Source organism: Vulpes vulpes, chromosome 8, assembly GCF_048418805.1.
Source record: "Vulpes vulpes isolate BD-2025 chromosome 8, VulVul3, whole genome shotgun sequence".
Taxonomy (NCBI): Eukaryota; Metazoa; Chordata; class Mammalia; order Carnivora; family Canidae; genus Vulpes; species Vulpes vulpes.
Window position 1 is genome coordinate 85,998,567 of NC_132787.1, and position 21,098 is coordinate 86,019,664.

The 21,098-nt window shown below is 34.2% G+C and overlaps 1 protein-coding gene across 30 annotated transcripts in view; it reads right to left on the reverse strand.

Moving 5' to 3' along the window:
• BIRC6 (baculoviral IAP repeat containing 6) overlaps positions 1–21,098 on the reverse strand; it is a 228,936-nt gene that overhangs the window by 98,994 nt on the left and 108,844 nt on the right. For all 30 annotated transcript variants that reach the window (XR_012003181.1, XR_012003179.1, XM_072767366.1 and 27 more), the window contains 11 exons: positions 20,035–20,151; positions 17,242–17,396; positions 16,613–16,739; positions 14,237–14,347; positions 12,675–12,808; positions 10,139–10,266; positions 5,374–5,936; positions 4,222–4,397; positions 2,433–2,529; positions 2,100–2,294; positions 1,123–1,323 (listed from right to left, as the gene is read on the reverse strand). Coding sequence is in view for 28 of the 30 variants with exons in the window: in XM_072767366.1 (XP_072623467.1) it covers positions 1,123–1,323; positions 2,100–2,294; positions 2,433–2,529; positions 4,222–4,397; positions 5,374–5,936; positions 10,139–10,266; positions 12,675–12,808; positions 14,237–14,347; positions 16,613–16,739; positions 17,242–17,396; positions 20,035–20,151 (2,004 nt within the window). In the remaining 2 variants the exon portion in view is untranslated. The remainder of the gene's footprint in view (positions 1–1,122; positions 1,324–2,099; positions 2,295–2,432; positions 2,530–4,221; positions 4,398–5,373; positions 5,937–10,138; positions 10,267–12,674; positions 12,809–14,236; positions 14,348–16,612; positions 16,740–17,241; positions 17,397–20,034; positions 20,152–21,098) is intronic.

Below are 21,098 nucleotides of genomic sequence, written 5' to 3' on the forward strand. Positions count from 1 at the left end.
AAATGCAAAACAGTTCTCACATTCCTTTATAAATACTTGAAAGAGTTCTTGCTCCTCTTAATGTAAAACTTGCTTTCTAAAAATTCTTTTGAATTATTTACCTTGCAAAGTGACAACAAAATATATTCAGTGAAAAAAAGCATCGAATGAATGATACTCAATATGGTACAAATTTTAAAAATCAGCGGTGCCTGGGTGGCTCAGTCAGTTAAGCATCTGCCTTTGGCTCAGGTCAAGTTCCCAAACATAGGTCCTAGGATGGAGCCCTGCATTGGGCTCCCTGCTCAGCAGGGAGTCTGCTTCTCCCTGACCCCAGCCCTGCTTGTGCTCGTGAGCACGTATTCTCTCTCTCAATAAATAAAATATCTTTTAAAAATTTTTCTGAAAATCACAAATATTCAAACTATTACAATAACAATTCTTAACGTGTAATTATCTTACAATGGGAAGGGTAATGATAATAATAATAATTTGTATTATCTAACAAATAAATCTAAGCTAATTTCACATTACAGGACTAGCACTGAGGACAGGGCTAGACAAAGTAAGGTTGCTATCTATGGGTATGTAAACTACCTCACCTCAACTTAATCACCTAACCTGGTGATTTTTTTTTTTAACAGCTTAACTTGGGGGGAAAGGGAAGGCAAAATTATATATAACTGAAATATATGTATCTGGATTTCATGAAACATTCTATTTGTTTGAGGGGAATAGCCATGCTAATTCATTTCATGGGATATGATTTGGTGGCAATGTTGAATATTATACAAAAAACTTCAAAATTAAGCAATGTGGGAATCATACCTAAGGGTATCACTGTTTGCTGAATATTTTTCTTTTCTTCTTTATTCATTCATTCATGACAGACAGAGAGAGACAGAGACAGAGACAGAGAGAGAGAGAGAGAGAGGCAGAGACATAGGTAGAGGGAGAAGCAGGCTCCATGCAAGGAGCCTGATGTGGGGACTCGATCCCAGGTCTCCAGGATAGTGCCCTGGGCTGAAGGCAGTGCTAAACCACTCAGCCAACTGGGCTGCCCTGAATATTTTTCTTATTCTTAAATGTTTCTTGATTACAATTTATTTTCATAATGATTCTTTACAAAAAAATATTACTCACTTGCAAGAGATGCAAGGTGAGGTTGGATATGTATTTCTTTCAGAAGCACTGCTGCAGGAAGGTGAATGGTAAGGTCACACCAAGCCTCCTCTGGCAGAAAGATGTAAGACCAAGCAGCAGAACGAGCTCTTCTATGGGGTGGCGTGGCCTGTAAAAGCACCTCAGCTGGTTGGGCAGTAGGACTGCTAGATGTAATTGTACCTATTGAAGATATTTTAAATATAATAAAAAACTTTGTAGAAGAAACCAAATAAAGCATCAAGAACCATTCAAACCATAATAATTAAAACTAGAAAATTTAGCTAAAACCTTGAACATACGATGTTACAAATGTACTTATTAGTACATTTAGCATGATTTGTCACAGTAGTCACAAAACATCAGGACATCTAGTCAACTTGCAAGATGACAAGTTCATTATTAATTATAGCCTAATTTCTTTGTACCACATATTGAAGGAAAACTAAAGTAGAAACAACAAATCTAGCACAATTCTCAAACAATTTACAATGTTCAAGACAACCTTCAACTTTAACATAATGACCTTTATCTTAGTTGTCAATATTCATGGTTTAGAAACATGAAAAGAAATACATAAAAGAAACTGTGTAAACTCAGAAAAGCAGTAACTATTTAAATCTGAAGCTACTTAAAAAAAAAAAATCACCCAAAATAAGAAGGAACAAGTCCTTTAAACTGATTAACATTTACAGGGAAAACTGACATGAGAATTTGCTATTTAGTTTACAAATTGTTAAACTATTTAAGCTAGCAATAAAGACAAATGTGATTGCTAAGGAACCAGTAAGTGCTTCCTCCTAATCAACAGAAAGTTTCAAAAACCACTATCTTTAAAAACAATTGTTTGTAATTGGTGTTATTGTAACATAATCACCTTACTTCGACTATTTCTGCTTCATACCAGTTAATAAACTATATAAATTCATACCAATAAGATTTAATAATTCTTTCCTTACCCAGAGGTGCAAAGTTATGAATCCCTTCTGCATTGTCAGGCTCAGAAGCTAGTATTCTTGTTTTCAAAGTGCTATCAACAGCTTTATTTGGACCAGAGTCAAGAAATTTCATAATAGTTGATACCATACTTCTTGCAGTGTTTACAATAGCCCTTGTACTAGTAACCATATTGTTGCAAATGAGCTGAACGCCACCTAAATTTACAAAATACGTCAAATGAAATTATCTTTAGATAGTTTGACATTACTCATCTTTTGGAGAACACTACAAAAATGAGATCATACACTGTCAAATGAAGATACTTAAATGACATTTTTTGGAATTTATCTTACCCATATCATGGAATGCTTTCAAGGCATCACTAGTATCCAATACTCTCAAAATAAACCACAGTAATGGTTCAGATAACTGGCAAGTAGCAAGAGAGCCCTAAAAACAAAAAAAACAAAAACAAAAACCCACATGTGTATCATACCTTTAAAATCATAATTATTAATATCCTGTGAATTAGAGCAATTAAACTTATTAAGTATAATATTTTTCTATAGTTAATTATTCTAAAATGGTAGTCTTAATCTAAACCACTAAATAGAACATATCCGCCAAAATACATAAGAAATCTTACCCGAATCAGAAAGGAAGTGTAGTCTCCTCTCTGAATTCAGAGTCTTTTTCTAAAGCATCTGTCTATACCTACTATTATCATTTTTGAGCTTAAATTAACGTGCCTTGATTTTATCTTTCATTAGACACTACTTTCATTTATTTTTTTTTTATTTTTTTATTTTTTAAATTTCTCAAGTATTTATGCATTCTTTTTTTTTTTTTAACATTTTTTTTTTTAAATCTTTATTTATTTATGATAGTCACAGAGAGAGAGAGAGAGGCAGAGACACAGGCAGAGGGAGAAGCAGGCTCCATGCACCGGGAGCCCGATGTGGGATTCGATCCCGGGTCTCCAGGATCGCGCCCTGGGCCAAAGGCAGGCGCCAAACCGCTGCGCCACCCAGGGATCCCGACACTACTTTCATTTAAATATTGATTCTTCTCAATCTTTTTATCTACTCATGGAGAAATATACATATATGTGCAATAAAAATATAAGAAAATAATTTTACACTGACATACAAAATACTCTTCAAGAAAGTATGTTTTTCTCTTGTTGTTTAAAGATCTTATTTATCCAGTTGAGAGAGAGTGAGAGAGTAAGAGCATAGGGAGGAGCGGAGGGAGATGGAAAAGCAGACTCCCTGCTGAGCAGGGAGCTTTGATGAGGGACTCAATCTGGGGACCCAGGGATTATGATCTGAGCTGAAAGCAGACATAGATGCTTAACCAACTGAGCCACCCAGATGCCCGAGAAAGTACGTTTTAAAAGCAAACATATTTGAAAACATTGTAAATGGGCTAAAGTTAAAATAATCACACTGGTTCCTACAATTTCATTTTATAAGAAAGATAAAAAGCAATAATATTCTAATCTATTTTTCTTTCTTTTTAGGTTTATTTTTATTTATTTATTTATTTTTAAAGATTTTATTTATTCATGAGAGACAGAGAGAGAGGGAGAGACAGAGACACAAAGAGAGGGAGAAGCAGGCTCCATGCAGAGACCCGATGTGAGACTTGATCCCAGGACTTCAGGATCACACCCTGGGCTGAAGACGGTGCTAAACCACTGAGCCATCCAGGTATCCCATAACCTACTTTTCTTCTAAAATTATCCAAATCCCTTTTAGCTGAAAGAAACATGCAACATAGCTTGAAAAAAGTTGCATTAGATTTTCATATTAGTAGTATTTTCATACTACAGAGAACATTTTCATATTCAACTATGCTATCTCTAGGGGAAAAGAAAACCTACTTCTTGAGACAATGGGGGAAAATATCTAAAATTTAAGAATATGTTTTACTCTCATATCACTGTGGTCATTTTTGACAATATCAACTCTAGAAACTTTACATTTTAATTTCTATCAATAGTCTATAGTTCTTACCTGATGCTGCTGTTCTTTTTTCAATACATGATGTGAGCCCTGGTTCTCTGTTCTACAAACAATTCTCTATTCCCATTGCTAGAAGTTATTTACATTACTAAAATAGTTGCTAGGTTGAACTTACTTGTCTGCCCATATATCCACAGGCCATGTAGGTTAAAATTGGCTGCAGCATCATGTGGACTGTAGAAGCTTTTTTACTGAGAGTTGTCAGTATGGTAAATAATCCATCCCCAACCGATATGGCATCTAACCCACCATGAAAGTTCTCATGTTTGGTAAGATGTAGTCCACTTGCTCCTAGTTTAAATAAAAAGATGACACCTTTACAAAAACATATACCCTTAAAAACCAATAATAATTAAAACAGAGGCTTAAAAAGTCATTTCTCCTGAAACCACTGAAGGATCGATATGTAACAGTTATATATATGTGTGTACATGTGTGTAGAACATATACATATAGTAGAAACTGAGTTATTTATCACAGCATTCAGTAAAGCATATTTTTGGATATCTTCTTACATATCTCTGTTGCTGCTGACAATAAAAAGCTGCTGCTCTGTTGTACAACTGAGGAACGTCATCTTACATATTAGCTATGTATAAAGAAGAAAGGAAACGGGAGAGAAAGTAAATGATGTTGGTATGTAACTGTACTTCATCTAATTACAAAAAAAAAGATATGATGACTGTTTCCTTTACACAAAGAATTAAGGTAGACTAGAATGAATTTTGTCACAAGTTACAGAAGTTTAATTATTTTAAAAACTTAACATAAGATATTAGCTTTCAAGCAAGCAGAAAAGTTAAGCAACAGTTTAGAAATTTTACACTGATATATGTGTCACAGAAACTGTCACACTTCAGATAAAATTTTATATTTCATTTAAGAAAATGTGAGTAAATAAACCTTACTGGTTCCCTAATATAAAATTTAATGTGAAATTCTTCATCTTTAAAATATTAGAGATATACAACTATAAACTGTAGTACTTTACTTATAAGACTGACTTTTTCTTAATTTAAGAAACTGCTAGTCATTTGGTTAGTACTTTCCAATTTTTAAAAAATTCACATTTAAAATTCTTCCTAATTACAATTTCACTTATTGATAGCCACTCAATAAAAGTTTTCACTTGCATCATACAAAGAAGTTTGCAATAAAGTAGCTTTACACTATAAGGTAATAGAAAAAAAAATGAATCAATATGTTGCTAAAGAAAAGAGCTACAATTCCCGAAACAATATAAGATTAAATATTCTTAAATACTTACCAATTATCATCGCCATGGCACTGCTATTACACAGGCCCAGAGCAGACAAAATTTGGCTCATAATCTGCTGGTTGGCTAACACTAAGTCAGCAATATATGCAGGTGATCCTTGAATACTACCACTGCTTCCATTACTATCTTTGCTTCCTGAGACTTTTTCTTCATCTGAAACACTGTCTGTTGTATTGGTGGTCACAGACACTCTTGCACTGTATTCTCTATTGTCTGAAAGAGGCAGCTGTACTAAAATGTTAACCAGTTTTAACAAATCGAACATAAGTTGATCTCTTGTCATTTCTCCACAAACGGCTTTTGCATCACCTGGACGAATGAGGTTGGCAAAGAGTCCCCCAAAGCAAGCTCGAGCACCCACCGAGCTATCAGATCCACTTCGAGACATTACTTTGTCTGAGCAAGTGATATAGTGGTGCACTAAAAAGGTGACAGACTCGATTACAGCAGAAATAGTACTAACGGAAACAACTTCAAAATTCTGTTCCAGAGTAAATTCTAAGAGCTTTACTTGGGCATCAAGAGGTCCTTGGCCTGTCTGGAAAGCACCCCTGCAGAAAAAGAGAGAGGATTAAAAATCTATGCTTAACTTTTTGAAAAGTAACCACCACAACACAAGAAAGCTAAAATAGCAATTAAACTCCTGGTATTCATTGTTTCATTTTGCAGTAAATGGTTTCCATTTCTTCCTAAGTCATTCTTATCCTCTTCTCCTTTTACACAAAATCAAAAATGACTTCTCTTCCAAATAGAAAATTAAAGGACAAGTAAATCAAAGAGGTGATTTTGAAACTCCAGACTAAAATATTTTAGCATCACATAACACTCCTCATAAAATAAGCTCTGGTTTTTCATATCCTCAAATGGTACTATTTCAAACATTCCCTACTGATTATGATTTTCAAAAATTAAGATTCAGTCAAATAATTCTTGTGCATCAAGATCAAATGCTCTCAACTAGGAACGCCTGTGTGGCTCAGTGGTTAAGGATCTGCTTTTGGCTCCGGACATGATCCCAGAATTCCGGGATTGAGTCTCGCATCGGGTTCCCTGCATGGAGCCTGCTCCTGCCTCTGCCTAGGTCTCTGCCTCTCTACCTCTGTATCTCTACGGAATGAATGAATGGATGAATGAATGAATGCCCTCAAATACTGCTCATGCCTAAATATAAAAAGGTGGAGAGAATAGTGCCCCCAAATTAACAAAAGAAAGTGAAACTAACTATAAAGCCACATAAACCCATTGGAGAGCCTGAAATCCATGAAAAGATAGGCACCTCCAAGGACCATTGGCTCTCCCATGGCAGAATTTGAGAAGAGACACTGGAAACATTCAAATATTTAACGACTTGTTAAATCCTGGTGTATGTGAAGGTAATAACACAAAACCCTTGGTGTTCAAAGCCATTCATAGGCACCCAACAGCCCCAACTCCCTACCATACATTTTGCCCTATGCATCTATTCTGTTTGGCGGTTCCTGAGTTACATACTTTATAACAAACCAGTAAATGTAACTTAAGTTTTTTTTCTCTGGGTTCTGTGTCATTTTCATAAATTATCAAAACTGAAGAGACTACTGTGAGAACTCCTTGGTTTGTGTCCAAATGTGACAGAAGTGTGGCAGCCTGGGACCTGGGACTTACAAGTGTCCTCTCAAATGAGGGTGGTCTTACAGAATTGGAGACTTAAACCCTGTGAGTCTGATGCTGACTTTGGAAAGTCTCAGAACTGGATTGAATTGCAACGCAAAGCTTCTCTGAAAATATCAGTTATAGTGATAAACTTCTAGCAAGAATGACATATATATTGGGACGCCTGAGTGGCTCAGCGCTTGGGCACCTGCCTTCGGCTCGGGTCATGATCCCGGGATCCAGGATTGAGTCCCGCATTGGGCTCCCTGTGAGGAGTCTGCTTTTACCTCTGCCTGTGTCTCTGCCTCTCTCTCAGTCTGTGTCCCTCATGAATAAATAAATAAATCTTAAAAAAAAAAAAAGACATATAGAAGAAATGAACAAATTCAAGATGCAAATGCCAAATGTCCCTCAAAAAGAAATAGAAAGCCTGAATAATCATTCACTTGTGAAACTGAACATTTCCCCTATAAGAGAACTCCAGACTCCGTATTACTCAGGGGTGAGTAATATCAAATATTTATGTAAGCAATAAGACCGATTTCACACAACCTCTTGCAGAAAAAAGAGACACCTTGAATTATGAGTTCAGGATTACCTTGATATAAAAAACAGACACTTCACATAAAAACTAGACATTAGGGACGCCTGGGTGGCTTGGCAGTTGAGCGTCTGCCTTTGACTCAGGGTGTGGTCCCAGTTCAGGGATCGAGTCCCACATTGGGCTTCCTGCAGGGAGCCTGCTTCTCCCTCTGCCTATGTCTCTGCCTCTCTCTGTGTGGGTCTCATGAATAAATAAATAAAATCTTAAAAAAAAAAAAAAAGACATTATAATAAAAATGCAAACATCCCTCATAAACTATATTCAAAATAAACAAAATGTTAACTAATTCAATTCACTAAGGTATGAAAATGATACTGCATCATGAACAAGTGAGTAGTGGAGTATATCCTAGAATATATAATGATCAACACTTTTAAAAAAAGCAGTCAATGTAATTTCACCATGCTTATAGACTACACAAGAAACAACATATGATTGTTTTCAAAAGATGTAGAGAAAGCATTTTGCAAAATCCAAGAGTTAATACAAGATTTTTTTAAAACCTTAGCAAGTTAAAAACACAAAAAAACCTCAATTTGGTATCAGGCATCACAAAGGAAGCTACATCTAATGATATTTCTACTTCTGAAAGATCTCTACTTCTGTAAGAGAAAAAAAATAAAAAGGGCAAATTGAATCACTTCAATCAATCATACTGCAGGTCTAACCAGGGCGTTAAGAAAGGAGGCAGGGCAGGGTTTGGGGACTAACGCATACTTGTTAGAAATGAAGAAGTAAGACTGTTTTCATTCACTGACCGCGTGACTGTAGACAAAGAAAAATCCAAAGAGGCTATATTATTTTTCCTAAATTGATCTGTAAATCTATGCATTCTCAGTTAAAATCCAGCAGGGTTTTTGTTTTGTTTTATTTTGGGCAGTGCAGACAAGAATCAATAAATGTATTCTAAAACTTATATGGAAAAGCAAAGTAATGAGAATAGCCAAAACAATTCTAAAAAAGAATAAAGCTGGAAAATCTGCACTACCAGATTTCAAGAAACTATGAAGGTATCAAGGCAATAGGTATTGGAAAATTATAGACAGGGACAACAATTCTACAGAAGAGAGTCCAGAAACAGAGCAAAACAATTATGATCAACTGATTTTTTAAAATACATACAAAGAGAATTCAATGAAAAAAGCAGTCTTTGCAATAAATGGCATGGGAACTGGACATCCACAGGCAAAAAAATAAACTTTAACCCAAATGCAACATAAACCTAAAAACTAAAACTATAAAATCTCTAGAAGAAAATAGAGCAGATCATTTATATGACCTTGGATTAGGCAAAGATTTCTTTTTTTTTTTTAAGGATTTCTTTTTATGGCACAAAAATAATATATAAAGGGAAAACCTGACAAGTAAGACTTCATCAAAATAGAAAACTTATTTTCTGAAGGATACCATTAAGAAAATGAAAATACCATCTACAGACTAATAGAAAGTATCTGCAAACACTTACCTGATAAAATTGAATGACCTCTTTATAATAGGATGGCTATTTTTCAGTCATATAATTATTTTACCTAAAAGCTCTGCTCAGGATACCAGAGACTTTCTTAAAAAATATAGAAAACATGGGGCAACTGGATGGCTCAGTCAGTTAAGCGTCTGACTCTTGATTTCGTCTCAGGTAATGGTCTCAGGGTTGAGGTCAAGCCCCATGTTGTGCTCTGCACTGGCATAAAGCCTGCTTGGGATTCTCTCTCTTCCTCTCCCTGTGCCCCTCCCACCCACCCCACTCCCACAATCTCTCACTCTTGCTCTCTAAAAAGGAAATTTTCATCAGAAAGTAATGTCAGATTTTATGAAATGTCTTACAATATGAAGATAATAATTCATTAATATGATATGTATTATGATATTTAACCACTCATGCATTTTAAGAATAAACCCCCCATGGTCACAATTTATTCTTTTAGCATGCTGCCTGATTTTGTTAGTAAATTTATTTAGATTTCTCTATGAGACTGACATGTAATTTTTTTTTTTAAAGATTTATTTACTTGGGAGAGAGAGCAGGGGGAGAGAGAGAAGCAGACACCCTCTGAGCAGAGAGCCATGAGGAGCTCAATCCCAGGGATCATGACCTGAGCCAAGAGGACAGATGCTTAAATGACTGAGCCATCAAGGCGCCCCGTAATTTTCTTTCTTTAGCTCTTTTTTTCAGGTTTTCTTACAAATTGGTTTCAAATAAAATCTTTGGTAGCTTTAATACTCTCTCTGTATTCTAGAACAATTTAAACAATTTCAAGTAAATTTCACTAATCTATGAAGAAAGCATTAAAAGCAAGCAGAGATCTGACACACTATGTTTTCTTCATAGAGTTCAAGAATCAGAACTATAATAAAATGGAATGAAAATAGTCAGGAGAGAAATGGATAAATCCTTCCCTCTTAATTCCTACTATACTGCTAATCTGTTCTAAGATAAACCTCCAACCAAGGGGGAATTTCTCTGAAGGATCACATATTACTTTTATATAAGGAATAAATGTATACAGTGAAATTTACCTTTCTGTAGAAAGTATATGAATCAGCTTGAGCAAAAATTCACTGAATATCTGAGGACATGTTGAAGAAAGATGCACTTGTAATCGGGTAAGAAATTCTTGCATAGCTTGTGTAGCTGTTGGACCAACCTGAAGAGAAATGAAAACTTTTCAATAATTTTTAAATGAATAATTCTATAAATGGTATTGTCAAGTCAAGCACTATACTCTTTTAACCTTTCATATGAAGAATGAAAATATTAACAGTGATATCAGAAAACCAATTAACTTTTTATTTTTTTAATTTTTTAAAAAGAGTATTTATTTATTTATTCATTCATTCATTCACTAGAGACCCAGAGAGAGAGAGAGAGAGAGAGAAAGAGACAGAGGAGAGAGGCAGAGACACAAGCAGAGGGAGAAGAAGGCTCCATCCAGAGAGCCTGATGTGGGACTCGATCCCGGGACTCCAGGGTCATGCCCTGTCAGAAGGCAGGCGCTGAACTGCTGAGCCACCCGGGATCCCCCAATTAACTTTTTAAATATATTTCTTTTAAACTGAAAACTATAAATTCTAGTGTCAGTAATTTTATCATTATGGTTTAGAACTTATAGTAGGTTTATGTAACAAGACAAAAAAAATTCACCTGAATTACACAAGAAATGCATTCATAATGATTTCAAAAGTACAAAAAAACCTTTTGCACTGATTTTCACAAACCATCTTATTAATTACCTATTTCAAAACAGAAGCACTCAAAGAGGTTAAGTGATTCACAAATAGTCATGCTTCTAATGACTAGCAAGCAAATACTAACATGAATGAAAAAAATAAAACCACAAAGAAAAACTCTAGAGGTAAAAACAAACCCGTACCATTTCATTAAAAAATGCTTTCTCAAACTTCACTGTCATCAATGAAAGAAATGATGGTGAGAACCATACAAAGTAATCTGAGGTATGTTTTGGAATGTTTTGTAACACTTCTCTATATGATTTTATTCTATCCCAATTTGCTATGATCACAAAACCTGTGAGGAGTTTTGGTAAAATTCAATGTAATATAACTCTTCACACTGTTTGTAGTTAGATAAACTTAATTTCATAGCATTCTTAATCAAGCTTCCTATATAAAATTAAGATATCAGAGGAAAGTCTGAATTTCAATAACTTACTATGCCTTTAAAAAAATCAAAAGTGGGAAGAAAAGAAATCTCCATTTTATGCAATAGCATGCTCTCCAACAGCTGGCACTACTCGTAATAAGTCGTATAACTGTGGGCAATGCAAATAAAGCATCTTTTCTTGTATGTAAAATAATAAAGTTAGAATCAATGATCCCAGGAATCTTCACATTCCAAATTCATAAATCTCTATGTACAATAGTCACTTGATAATATGCCTGTTTCCAATAAAACTCTGGCCCCATCTAACTACAATAGTTTCTTCTCTTATTTTCATCCTTGTTTCATTTTTTTCTTTATGATCTGCAGAATCAAAGTATATGCAGTATGAGAGCACTGACTAAATGTATCCAATAGAATTTAAGCTCCAAGAAGTCTTGGCCTTGGTAACTACTTTTATGTCCAGCACCTAGAATGATACCTGGATCTAGCACACAGAAGCCTCTTAAAAACTTACTGAATATATGAAACATTAGAAAGGATGCCACTATTACAGACAAGTCAGCTAAATGAGAATTTGCCTAATGGCAAATCCAGAGAATAATTTTTAAGATGGTAAGTTTAAAAGTTGATAATGTTTAAAAGATGATAATGTTGCATCACCTCCACTAAAAAGACGCCATGAACATTAAATATAAATTTTACGTAAAAAGAAAATGTAGAAATATTTTAAAAGGCAGTCCAGGGATCCCTGGGTGGCGCAGCGGTTTGGCGCCTGCCTTTGGCCCAGGGCGCGATCCTGGAGACCCGGGATCGAATCCCACATCAGGCTCCCGGTGCATGGAGCCTGCTTCTCCCTCCGCCTGTGTCTCTGCCTCTCTCTCTCTCTCTGTGACTATCATAAATAAATAAAAAATTAGAAAAAAAAAAAAAAAAAAGGCAGTCCAATGTAATAAGAAGTTATTTGACATAAAGGGAGTTTACAGTAAGGCTAAAAGTGTTTATAAGCTCTGAGCAATATCACTTATTTTTTGTTAAATAATATATTTAATATTATAAAATGATTAAGTTAAATTATCAATCTTGCTAGTAAAGGTCATTATTTTTAAAAATGTTTTAATTCCAAATTTCTGAAATGCTACCCTTACAGATATTTTTTCAGAATGCCTCTTAAATTATCCAAACTTAATGCCAAAAATGTATACCTTCATAAAAATACAGTAAAAAAATCAAGAAAAAATTTACTACTCACTATGCTTCAGTTATCACTAATTATGTATCATTCAAAAGATATTATATTACATTGATACATAAAATAGTATCACTTAATACCTTAGCAATTTTACGCATTAGGTGCATTAAGTTTTTCTTTACAAATGTAATATGTTTATTGACTAGTCTGAGCCTATCACTAGGTTTCAGAAGTCATCTTACCTGCGGACTATGTTGATTTGTTCCATGTGGACTGGTGCCAGAAAGAAATTTCACTAATACATGAATCAGGTTTGGATCTGAAACCAGCAGATGGGCAGTACTCTCCTGAGTTCCAATGGTACTGCTCGAACCAGCTGTAAAACATTTTTTAAAAAAAGAAAAAAGCTCTTAACAAATAGACCCTAATACAACAGAAATGTAGTCTTTAAAATGTCTTAGTTTCAAGAAAACTCACCTATTTCTGAGCTAGTTTATTAAAAGTGTCTGAATCACTACTGTACTGACTGTGTTGGACTCATTATTTTCATCTATCTTGTCTAACTTCTAAAGGGACTATAAAAAACAGCTGGTTTAATATGCATCTTATTTAATACAGTCAAGTGGAAAAGAATTAAATTCTTGCTGACCTTTTGGTGAGCCTATTCTTGGTAATCATTTCCCTCTTTCAGAAACAGAGATCTACGTTTTGGGCAAATCTTAACCCTGCTTTCCAAGTTCAATCTAGGCAAAAACGATTCACTTTTACATGTCAGTAGTATAAAGGTTGTACACTATTAAATGATACACAGGTAACACACCAGTTTTCTGAACTGATTAAAATATCCTTTGAGTTAAAGCTATCTTGAATATGAGACAGTGATGTTTTTGAGCTCATATTTGGAAACATATTCCAAATGAAAAAACAAAAAAAAAAGAGGAACAGCACTTTGATGCTAAATAATGACTGAAGTTGACATTTATCAATGTGACAGAGCTATTTAATGAAATTAACCAGAAACAGAATGGGGATGAAATCTACCCATTTCTTATCATACCTATAGACAGAATGAAGACTTCAATTCATAAATGGCTAGGCCTTACTGTCTACTGCGAACTTTCATCTCTATCACAATAATCTCAAGAATGCCAAGTAAAACCCAGACTTAAATGTGAAAAATAAAAATTAATACACACTACAGAATATAATGAAGGGATAGCTTCATGACTTCAAGATACATAAAGCCATAGAAAGCAATAAAATTTCCTTAATCAAAAGGTGCAGAAATTATTTATAATTACATAAATATCTATCTTAATTACAATGAGAAAGAGGAAGGTAGAAAAACCTATTATCACAATCTAAGAAAAAGCAATTATAATTCTATGAATACAGCTTTTAGTGGTAAACTAAATCATATGTTCATGAATTTAATAATCATTTTTTTGAGGGCAAAGGTACTTTAAAAAGAAAAATATAAAACAGCAAACATTTTATTTTTATTTTGTACTCTAAAAGCAATCACTTTTATTTTAATAAGTAGTAAGCTTTGAGAAAGTAAAACTATGATTTCACCTGGTGATTTTGGCAGATGAGAGTATTTTATTAAAATAAGGAAGCACAAAGCCTAAGATAAATATATAAGAACAAATTCAGAAGAGACAGAGTCAAATAAGTATAAAATTTTTTCACAATGATATCAGTTTTTGGGAAAATATTAAGAATCTGAAGGTAAGAATAAAGAAGTACAGGTCAGAAATTTAAAGGAATAAATAGGTTTAAAGGAATAAATTTTTGAACTTACAATTAAGCTGCATATTTGTCATGAGTGTTAGACTATGAAGCACAAGGCACCATGTCCGGAGTAAAGTGTTGGGATACCAAGCTAACACGGTGAGAAAGCTAGTTATTGATGCTATACAGAAAAGAGAAAGGGGAAAAACTTTTAAGTAAGGAAAACCAAATGTTTATTAAGAATTAAGAATAAAATGAATAAATTTTAAAATATGACACTATTTCTTTGAATCAACTACCTAGTGTTCTCAAAACATAGAAATGAAGTTAATTAAATTAAATAATTTGAATATTATTAAATATTAATAATATTAAATACCATTAAACATCACTAAAACATTAAGAGTTAATAATATTTTATAGCTAAGTTTAAAGCTCAGCCCATAACACATAAAATGTTATCACAATAATGTGCTGTCCTTTTCCAACTACAGGCACTTCTACTGTAACATAGTTTGTTTTTTTTTTTTACTAAAAATCTTCACATTCTGCAAGACCAAAACCGGAAAATAATAGGGGACACTGGAAAAACAGGGAAGGAGTAAGACCACTGAAAACCAATGCAACTTCACAACAAAAGTACAAGCTAGAATAATTAGGTCACTTGCAAGGCCCAAGTAACTTGGAAGTACTCATGGCAGCTGGATAAGCCAAAGTCAAAATGTACAAAAATAATACACTGCCCAGACTGTGCTCTTCAAACACCCTTTAAAAATGGCTGATTCCAGATTTCAGGCTGTAATACACACAGACTGAAATATTTATCATATTAAACGCTAACAAAATCATAGGGAGAATATAAAAACAACAGCTAAGAAAGGAGCATCTTACTGGTCACAAATGGCAAAATTTACCATTAATAAGGATAATTATAACTCAAAAAATATTTTAAAATCCATAACTTATACAATTATTTATTAAAGAAACTAACTGATCATGCACATAGACCGCTTGTGAACCAATTCAATACAAAAACTTTTAAAAAAAGTTCTAGCATTTTCCCTGCCACTATTATACAAATGTACAAGAGAGGGTGGTGACATAATAGCCTATGAAAGGAATTTTCTTTTTATGGAAATATTTCAACTAAAATAGTGACAGAATCAGACTTTTTGCATTTTTGAAACCTTTAATGAATTATTAAGGGCATTGATTATTATGAATTATTATGAATTCTTAAGACTGAGCATCAAATTCTAAACAATGTAAAAAGAAAGGCAATCTATGAAATTGCCTTTTTAAAAAAATCAGATTAATACAGGTCTAACTACTAATTCATAGGAAATCAAGAGGACATCATGGAGATATAATCACTAAAAATCAGGATGCAGGAAATCCTAAAAGACAAATGACCAAACTTCTTTGATAAATGACTTTGTTAAGGGCATAAAAAAAGACAAGGAGGGAACCTATTCAGATTAAGAGGGATTAAAGAAACAATGAAAATATATGGATCTTATATGGATTCTATTTCAAATTTTAAAAAAATTTTTTAATAGTTGAGGCAACTGGAAATCTGAATACTAACCAGGTATCTGAGGATAATAATGAACAGTTATTTATTTCTTTCTCATCAATTCTTGTTTATGTATAATGGTTTTCACAATTAACAAAATTTAAAATAACAATGGGAGCATAATTTATAATGATTATTAGTATAATGGAAGAAATGAAAACCTATTAATTAAAGCTGGGCTGGTTCTTGCCAACAAAACACAGATTAAAGTAGGACTGTGAGCCACAGTCTGTGAGCTCTGTTGTACAGAGCTGTCACTAAGATTGAAAGACAAGCCTATGAAAGCAATGCAAGATACAGCATGCACCTCTGGCTAAGAAGAAAGCATCAGAAACAGATGATCATTATTTTTCTTAAAATATAACTAAAATAAAAAGATATATATATATATAACTAAAATAGATTTCTGCAGCAAGAGCTAAAGGATACCTCTATTTCTGTAGAAGGATATTATTTTACTCCCATTATTTCCACATTCCTGCACTTGTCAAAAGAAAAAAAAAAACACCCAAGAGCTAACTAATGCTACTTCCACAGGAAATGGACATCCTTCTCCAACTTTTCAATTCCCTTAGCGCTGATTCACATTTTTAAGAAACACCAGTGGCAACAGAACAGCTTACGAACAACGTATTTTTTGGCAATACAAAGATTAACACTGCAAATTTTAGTTACACACAGGCAGAAGGTAATACAAACCAGAGAAAAAGATCTTGTTCTCTCCTGAAAATTATCAATTAAAAAAAGGGTTTTCCCCCCACTAAAACACTATAAGCCTAATGACAAACAAAAATTTGGTAATATTAACCTAACGTTGCCTTTTTAGTTTATTTAATCTATGTTAATAATTTTCCTTCTAATAAATCTTACCCTGATTTAATGAAATGACAGGTATTCGATTAGCATTATATAAAAAAATGTCTGCTCCATTTTCTTTGTTTCCAGATGAACTAGAATTCAGGCTCAATGTGAGCCACAACTGGAGAAGTGATTCCAACTGAAAAAGAATGAAAATTGACGGGTGGGGATGGGGGGGGGGGGGGATGTATCTATTATATAATGAAATACTATTTAAAGAAAAATCTTATGAATGAATCCCTTTGAGTAATTAATTTTTCTATTAAATATTTCCTCTGGTTACTTCAATTCAGTTGGCAAGCAAACACATCTTAAAATTCTTGACATAACAAAATTTAAACTGAATTAAAATTTATCATTTACCTAATACATATAGTTTGCTAAGTTAAAATAGGTTGATTCAAGTCTTTAAATACAGGTATGTGTATAACATATAACTAGAATTACAGTAATAAATCTTAAAAATCATAAAAATTATAAATAACCTATCACTGAAGATCTGTGGTTATCAAAGGATCTCCAATATTTTTCCATCTGAGATAATGAATAAATCACCCCTGTCAGGTTGAGAAAGATCTCCCCAGTTCTTTTCATCTCTGGCTATAACGTGTGAAAATATACCATTTCTCCTGAAATCATACCTGAACATGATGGACTTGAAGCATGGAAAAAAGTTTGTTGAAACAAACATTTAACATTGGGACAGATGATAACTGTATAATAAGCTGGCTGGATTGGTTCGCTGCTTGTAAACTCCCTAGAAGTGAATCATCTGTTCCAGTAGGGGACTGTGATACTGAAAATTAAACACAATTATGATTTTATACACAAAGTATCAGGAGAAATGTTCACTAGCTATTAGTATGTATAGGTAAGTGAAATCTTTAAAAACTTTTTAATTGCATTCCTAAGAATGGTTCATTGTTATACTATTTGAAAATCTGTTAATGTTTACAACATTACCTGAAAGTCAAACAGATAATCATCAAAGAGAGAAGTTCCCCAATTCACAGCATTTGTCCATCAAAGTAATAAAGCCTTACTCTCTAGCAATTTTTATTTTCAATTTTTCCCTATTTAATGAGGAAAGGGAAGAAAAAGCAGAATCTTGACTAATTCTTAAGAAAGTAGTTTTAGAATAATTTAGACTCTAGCCCATTGATTCTTTTTTTTTTTTTTTTTTTAAGATTTTATTTATTTATTGAGAGAGAGAGAGAGGCAGAGACACAGGCAGAGGGAGAAGTAGGCTCCACACAGGGAGCCAGACGTGGGACTCGATTCCGGATCTCCAGGATCACACCCCAGGCTGCAGGCAGCACCAAACCACTGTGCCACCGGGGCTGCCCTAGCCCATTGATTCTTAACCTTGATTATACATTAACATTATCTGGGAATCATTAAAAATTCTGATGTCAAAGTCATACACCAAACTAACAAATGAGTATATATATTCATGGGGAGCCAAGAAATACATGAACTCTAAGAAAAGTTTTACATAAGTTTAAAAAGTTATTATGGGAAAGGGGGGACACAGTTCTAAATAGGACAATAATCAAAAGACACAATATTAAGAGAAATAGATACAAATTACAAAAGCATCTTCTAATAAATTGTTTTAAACAAGAAACGTCTAACAAAGAAAAGGGCTACTGAGGTCAGTACTGAGTTGTTTGTGGTCATAGAGAGCTGGCCCAACAAAGAGAGCCCTCCATTACTGACAGATAAGATACAATATTAGTGGATCAATATTGTTATCTTTTGATTGGTTGACCTTTTCTTTAGTTTTCACTTTTCTATCTCCCAACCCAAGATAAGAAATAAATGACACCAGCAAAGCAAAAGAATTCAATTTGACACAGAAAAGTCTAAAAACTCAAATTTCTCTAATGCACTGTAAACTCTCCTTCACAGGGGAAGAAGAACAAGATGCTCTTTCTAGATTCTAACCAGTACATCTACCCTTTAACTCACCATGCTCCAGAGAAGGTGAAGTAATTTCTCGGCCTAAGAAAAATAAAGACATCACTATCTCCCTAGCCCAGCTCCTTAATCTTTTGTCTTTGTGAGACAGGCTGCTATCTATCTTAACTGTGCCTGTCTGATAGGAGGCAATCTACCCAAGTCTAGCATTCTATTTCAGCAAACTACTGCCTGATGATCAAAATAAGCAGGCCTCCTGACAGTGTAACAGTTTATGTATCAACCATGTCCATTGGTTTAGATATTGTCTACAGCTACTTTATTGCTACAAAGTCATATTTGCATAGTTACCAACACACTGTACAGCTCAGAAAGCCTAAAATATTTACTCTCCGGTCCTTTATATCAAACATTTGCCTTCCTTTGATGTAGATAATTAGGTAGTAAATCCTCTCAATTTAGCAGTTCAATTAGGCCTATATATATTTCTTCTATCCTAGTCTTAAAGGATGATAAAGATGCCACTGCAGTAGCATCCCCTTATCTGTAGTTCTGCTCTCTGTGGTTTCTGGCTCCAGTTACTAGCAGTCAACTGCAGTTAGGAAGCAGATGATCCTTTGATTGACAGGTCAACAGTAGCCTAAACTCCATCTCAATGCCTACATCATTTACCTCACTTCATCACATCATGCAGGTATTTTATCACCAAACATCACCACCAGAAGGGTGATTGAGAAAGAGACCCCATTCACATCTTTATTACAGTATAGAATTATTTTACTATTATTGTTAATCTTACTGTGCTTAAATTATAAATCAAACTTTATTATAGGTATAAATATAGAGAGAGAAAAAACATGATATATAAAGGGTTCAGTACTATCTGTGGTTTCAGGCATCCCATTCCATCTCCTCAAAAGGGGGTGACTGCTACATTTGAAAATGCACTTTACTGGGACGCCTGGGTGGCTCAGCAGTTGTGTGTCTGCCTTCAGCTCAGGGCATGATCCCAGGATTCCGGGATCGGGTCCCACATCGAGCCCTCTGTGTGGAGCCTGCTTCTCCCTCTGCCTATGTCTCTGCCCCCCACCCCCGGTGTCTCATGAATAAATAAATAAAATCTTTAAAAATAAATAAAGAATAAAAATCCACTTTATCATAAATGTGGATGTAATGCAATGAACTCGTAAGCAGCTAGCTAAGCAGACAACTCTAGGAATTTCATTAACCATACAACACAATAACAAAAACACCACTCAGGTTTTGGACTGAATGTAAACATACTACTACATAGAGCTGTTCTGTTCCCCTTCCACTTTCCCAATTTATTAATCCTTTATCTTATCTCTCAACTTGCTACTAACTTAGTGAGGGAGAGGTGCTATAATATTTAGCCCACTCAGACTCACACCACATATGGAATTTAAAAATCTGTCCTCACTAAATGCACTTTAAAATAATCTAGAGATAAATCATTTGTTGCAATAATCTTGAGAATGGTGATTTTCACTTACATGTAGGAGATGTATTTGTTAATGCCTGTAAAATGGAATCTGCTTCCAAGGTAGACATCATTTTCAACATAAGTTCTGCTTGCTGTTCAAGTCCAACTTCTAGGCGAGCATCTAGGGCTACAAAAAGCAATTAAAAGAAAAAGAGCTATTTGATAATTATTTCTCATGTCTTACTTCCTACAATAAAATGTTGACATCCAAATGCAAAACAGGGTGATGAGTATGTCCTCATATAAGAACAACCTGTCAGGGATTATCAGCCACAGCAGGTACCAATATCTGTGCAAAGGAGGCTAAAAATGGGAGACTGGTTTTATAGAGAGAGGCAGATCCAAGAAATGAAGGAATGATAACAGAAGCAAATTCGTTAAGAATAATGAGAAATAGGTTCCTCGCTGTTGGAGAAAAGAAATATAAATATAGAAAGGGAGAAAGTTAAAATGAAATCTAGGTAACATTACTGTATGTTAGCTAACTAGAATTTGAATAAAAAAAAATTTAATTAAAAATAAAATGAGGCCCACAGGGTTAGATTACAGCCAGATATACTGACATGAACTAAAGGCATTCTAGATAAAAGGGCAAATACAGAAGCATAGATGCAAATGTGTGTAAATATACACCCACCCACCCACCGCCCCCACCCCACACACACATACACACATGCCCCAGATCTATCCACCAAGAGAGCACAGAAACAGCCACCAAAATGGAATTAACTATACCTAGCACCCAAATCTTGGTTGCTTAATCACATTCTTCCACTAAAAGGTTTTGAAATACCCTTCTTGCGGAAGTAGTTAATTCCCAGTCTGGGGAAGGAAAAGGAAATGATTAGCCTGGGGCATCTTGTCCTGCCAGGAAATAAGGAAGTGCTTAAATAAAGATGAGAACGTATCAAAAAGATAGATAAGCTAAAGGAGAAGAACCCACTGGTCAAATCTGGTATAATTTGAACATCAAAATAAATCATGAAAACACTGTGAATATACTTAATGCCATGGAACTGTATACTTAAAAATGATTAAAATGGTAAACTTTATGTTATTTATATTTTACCTTAA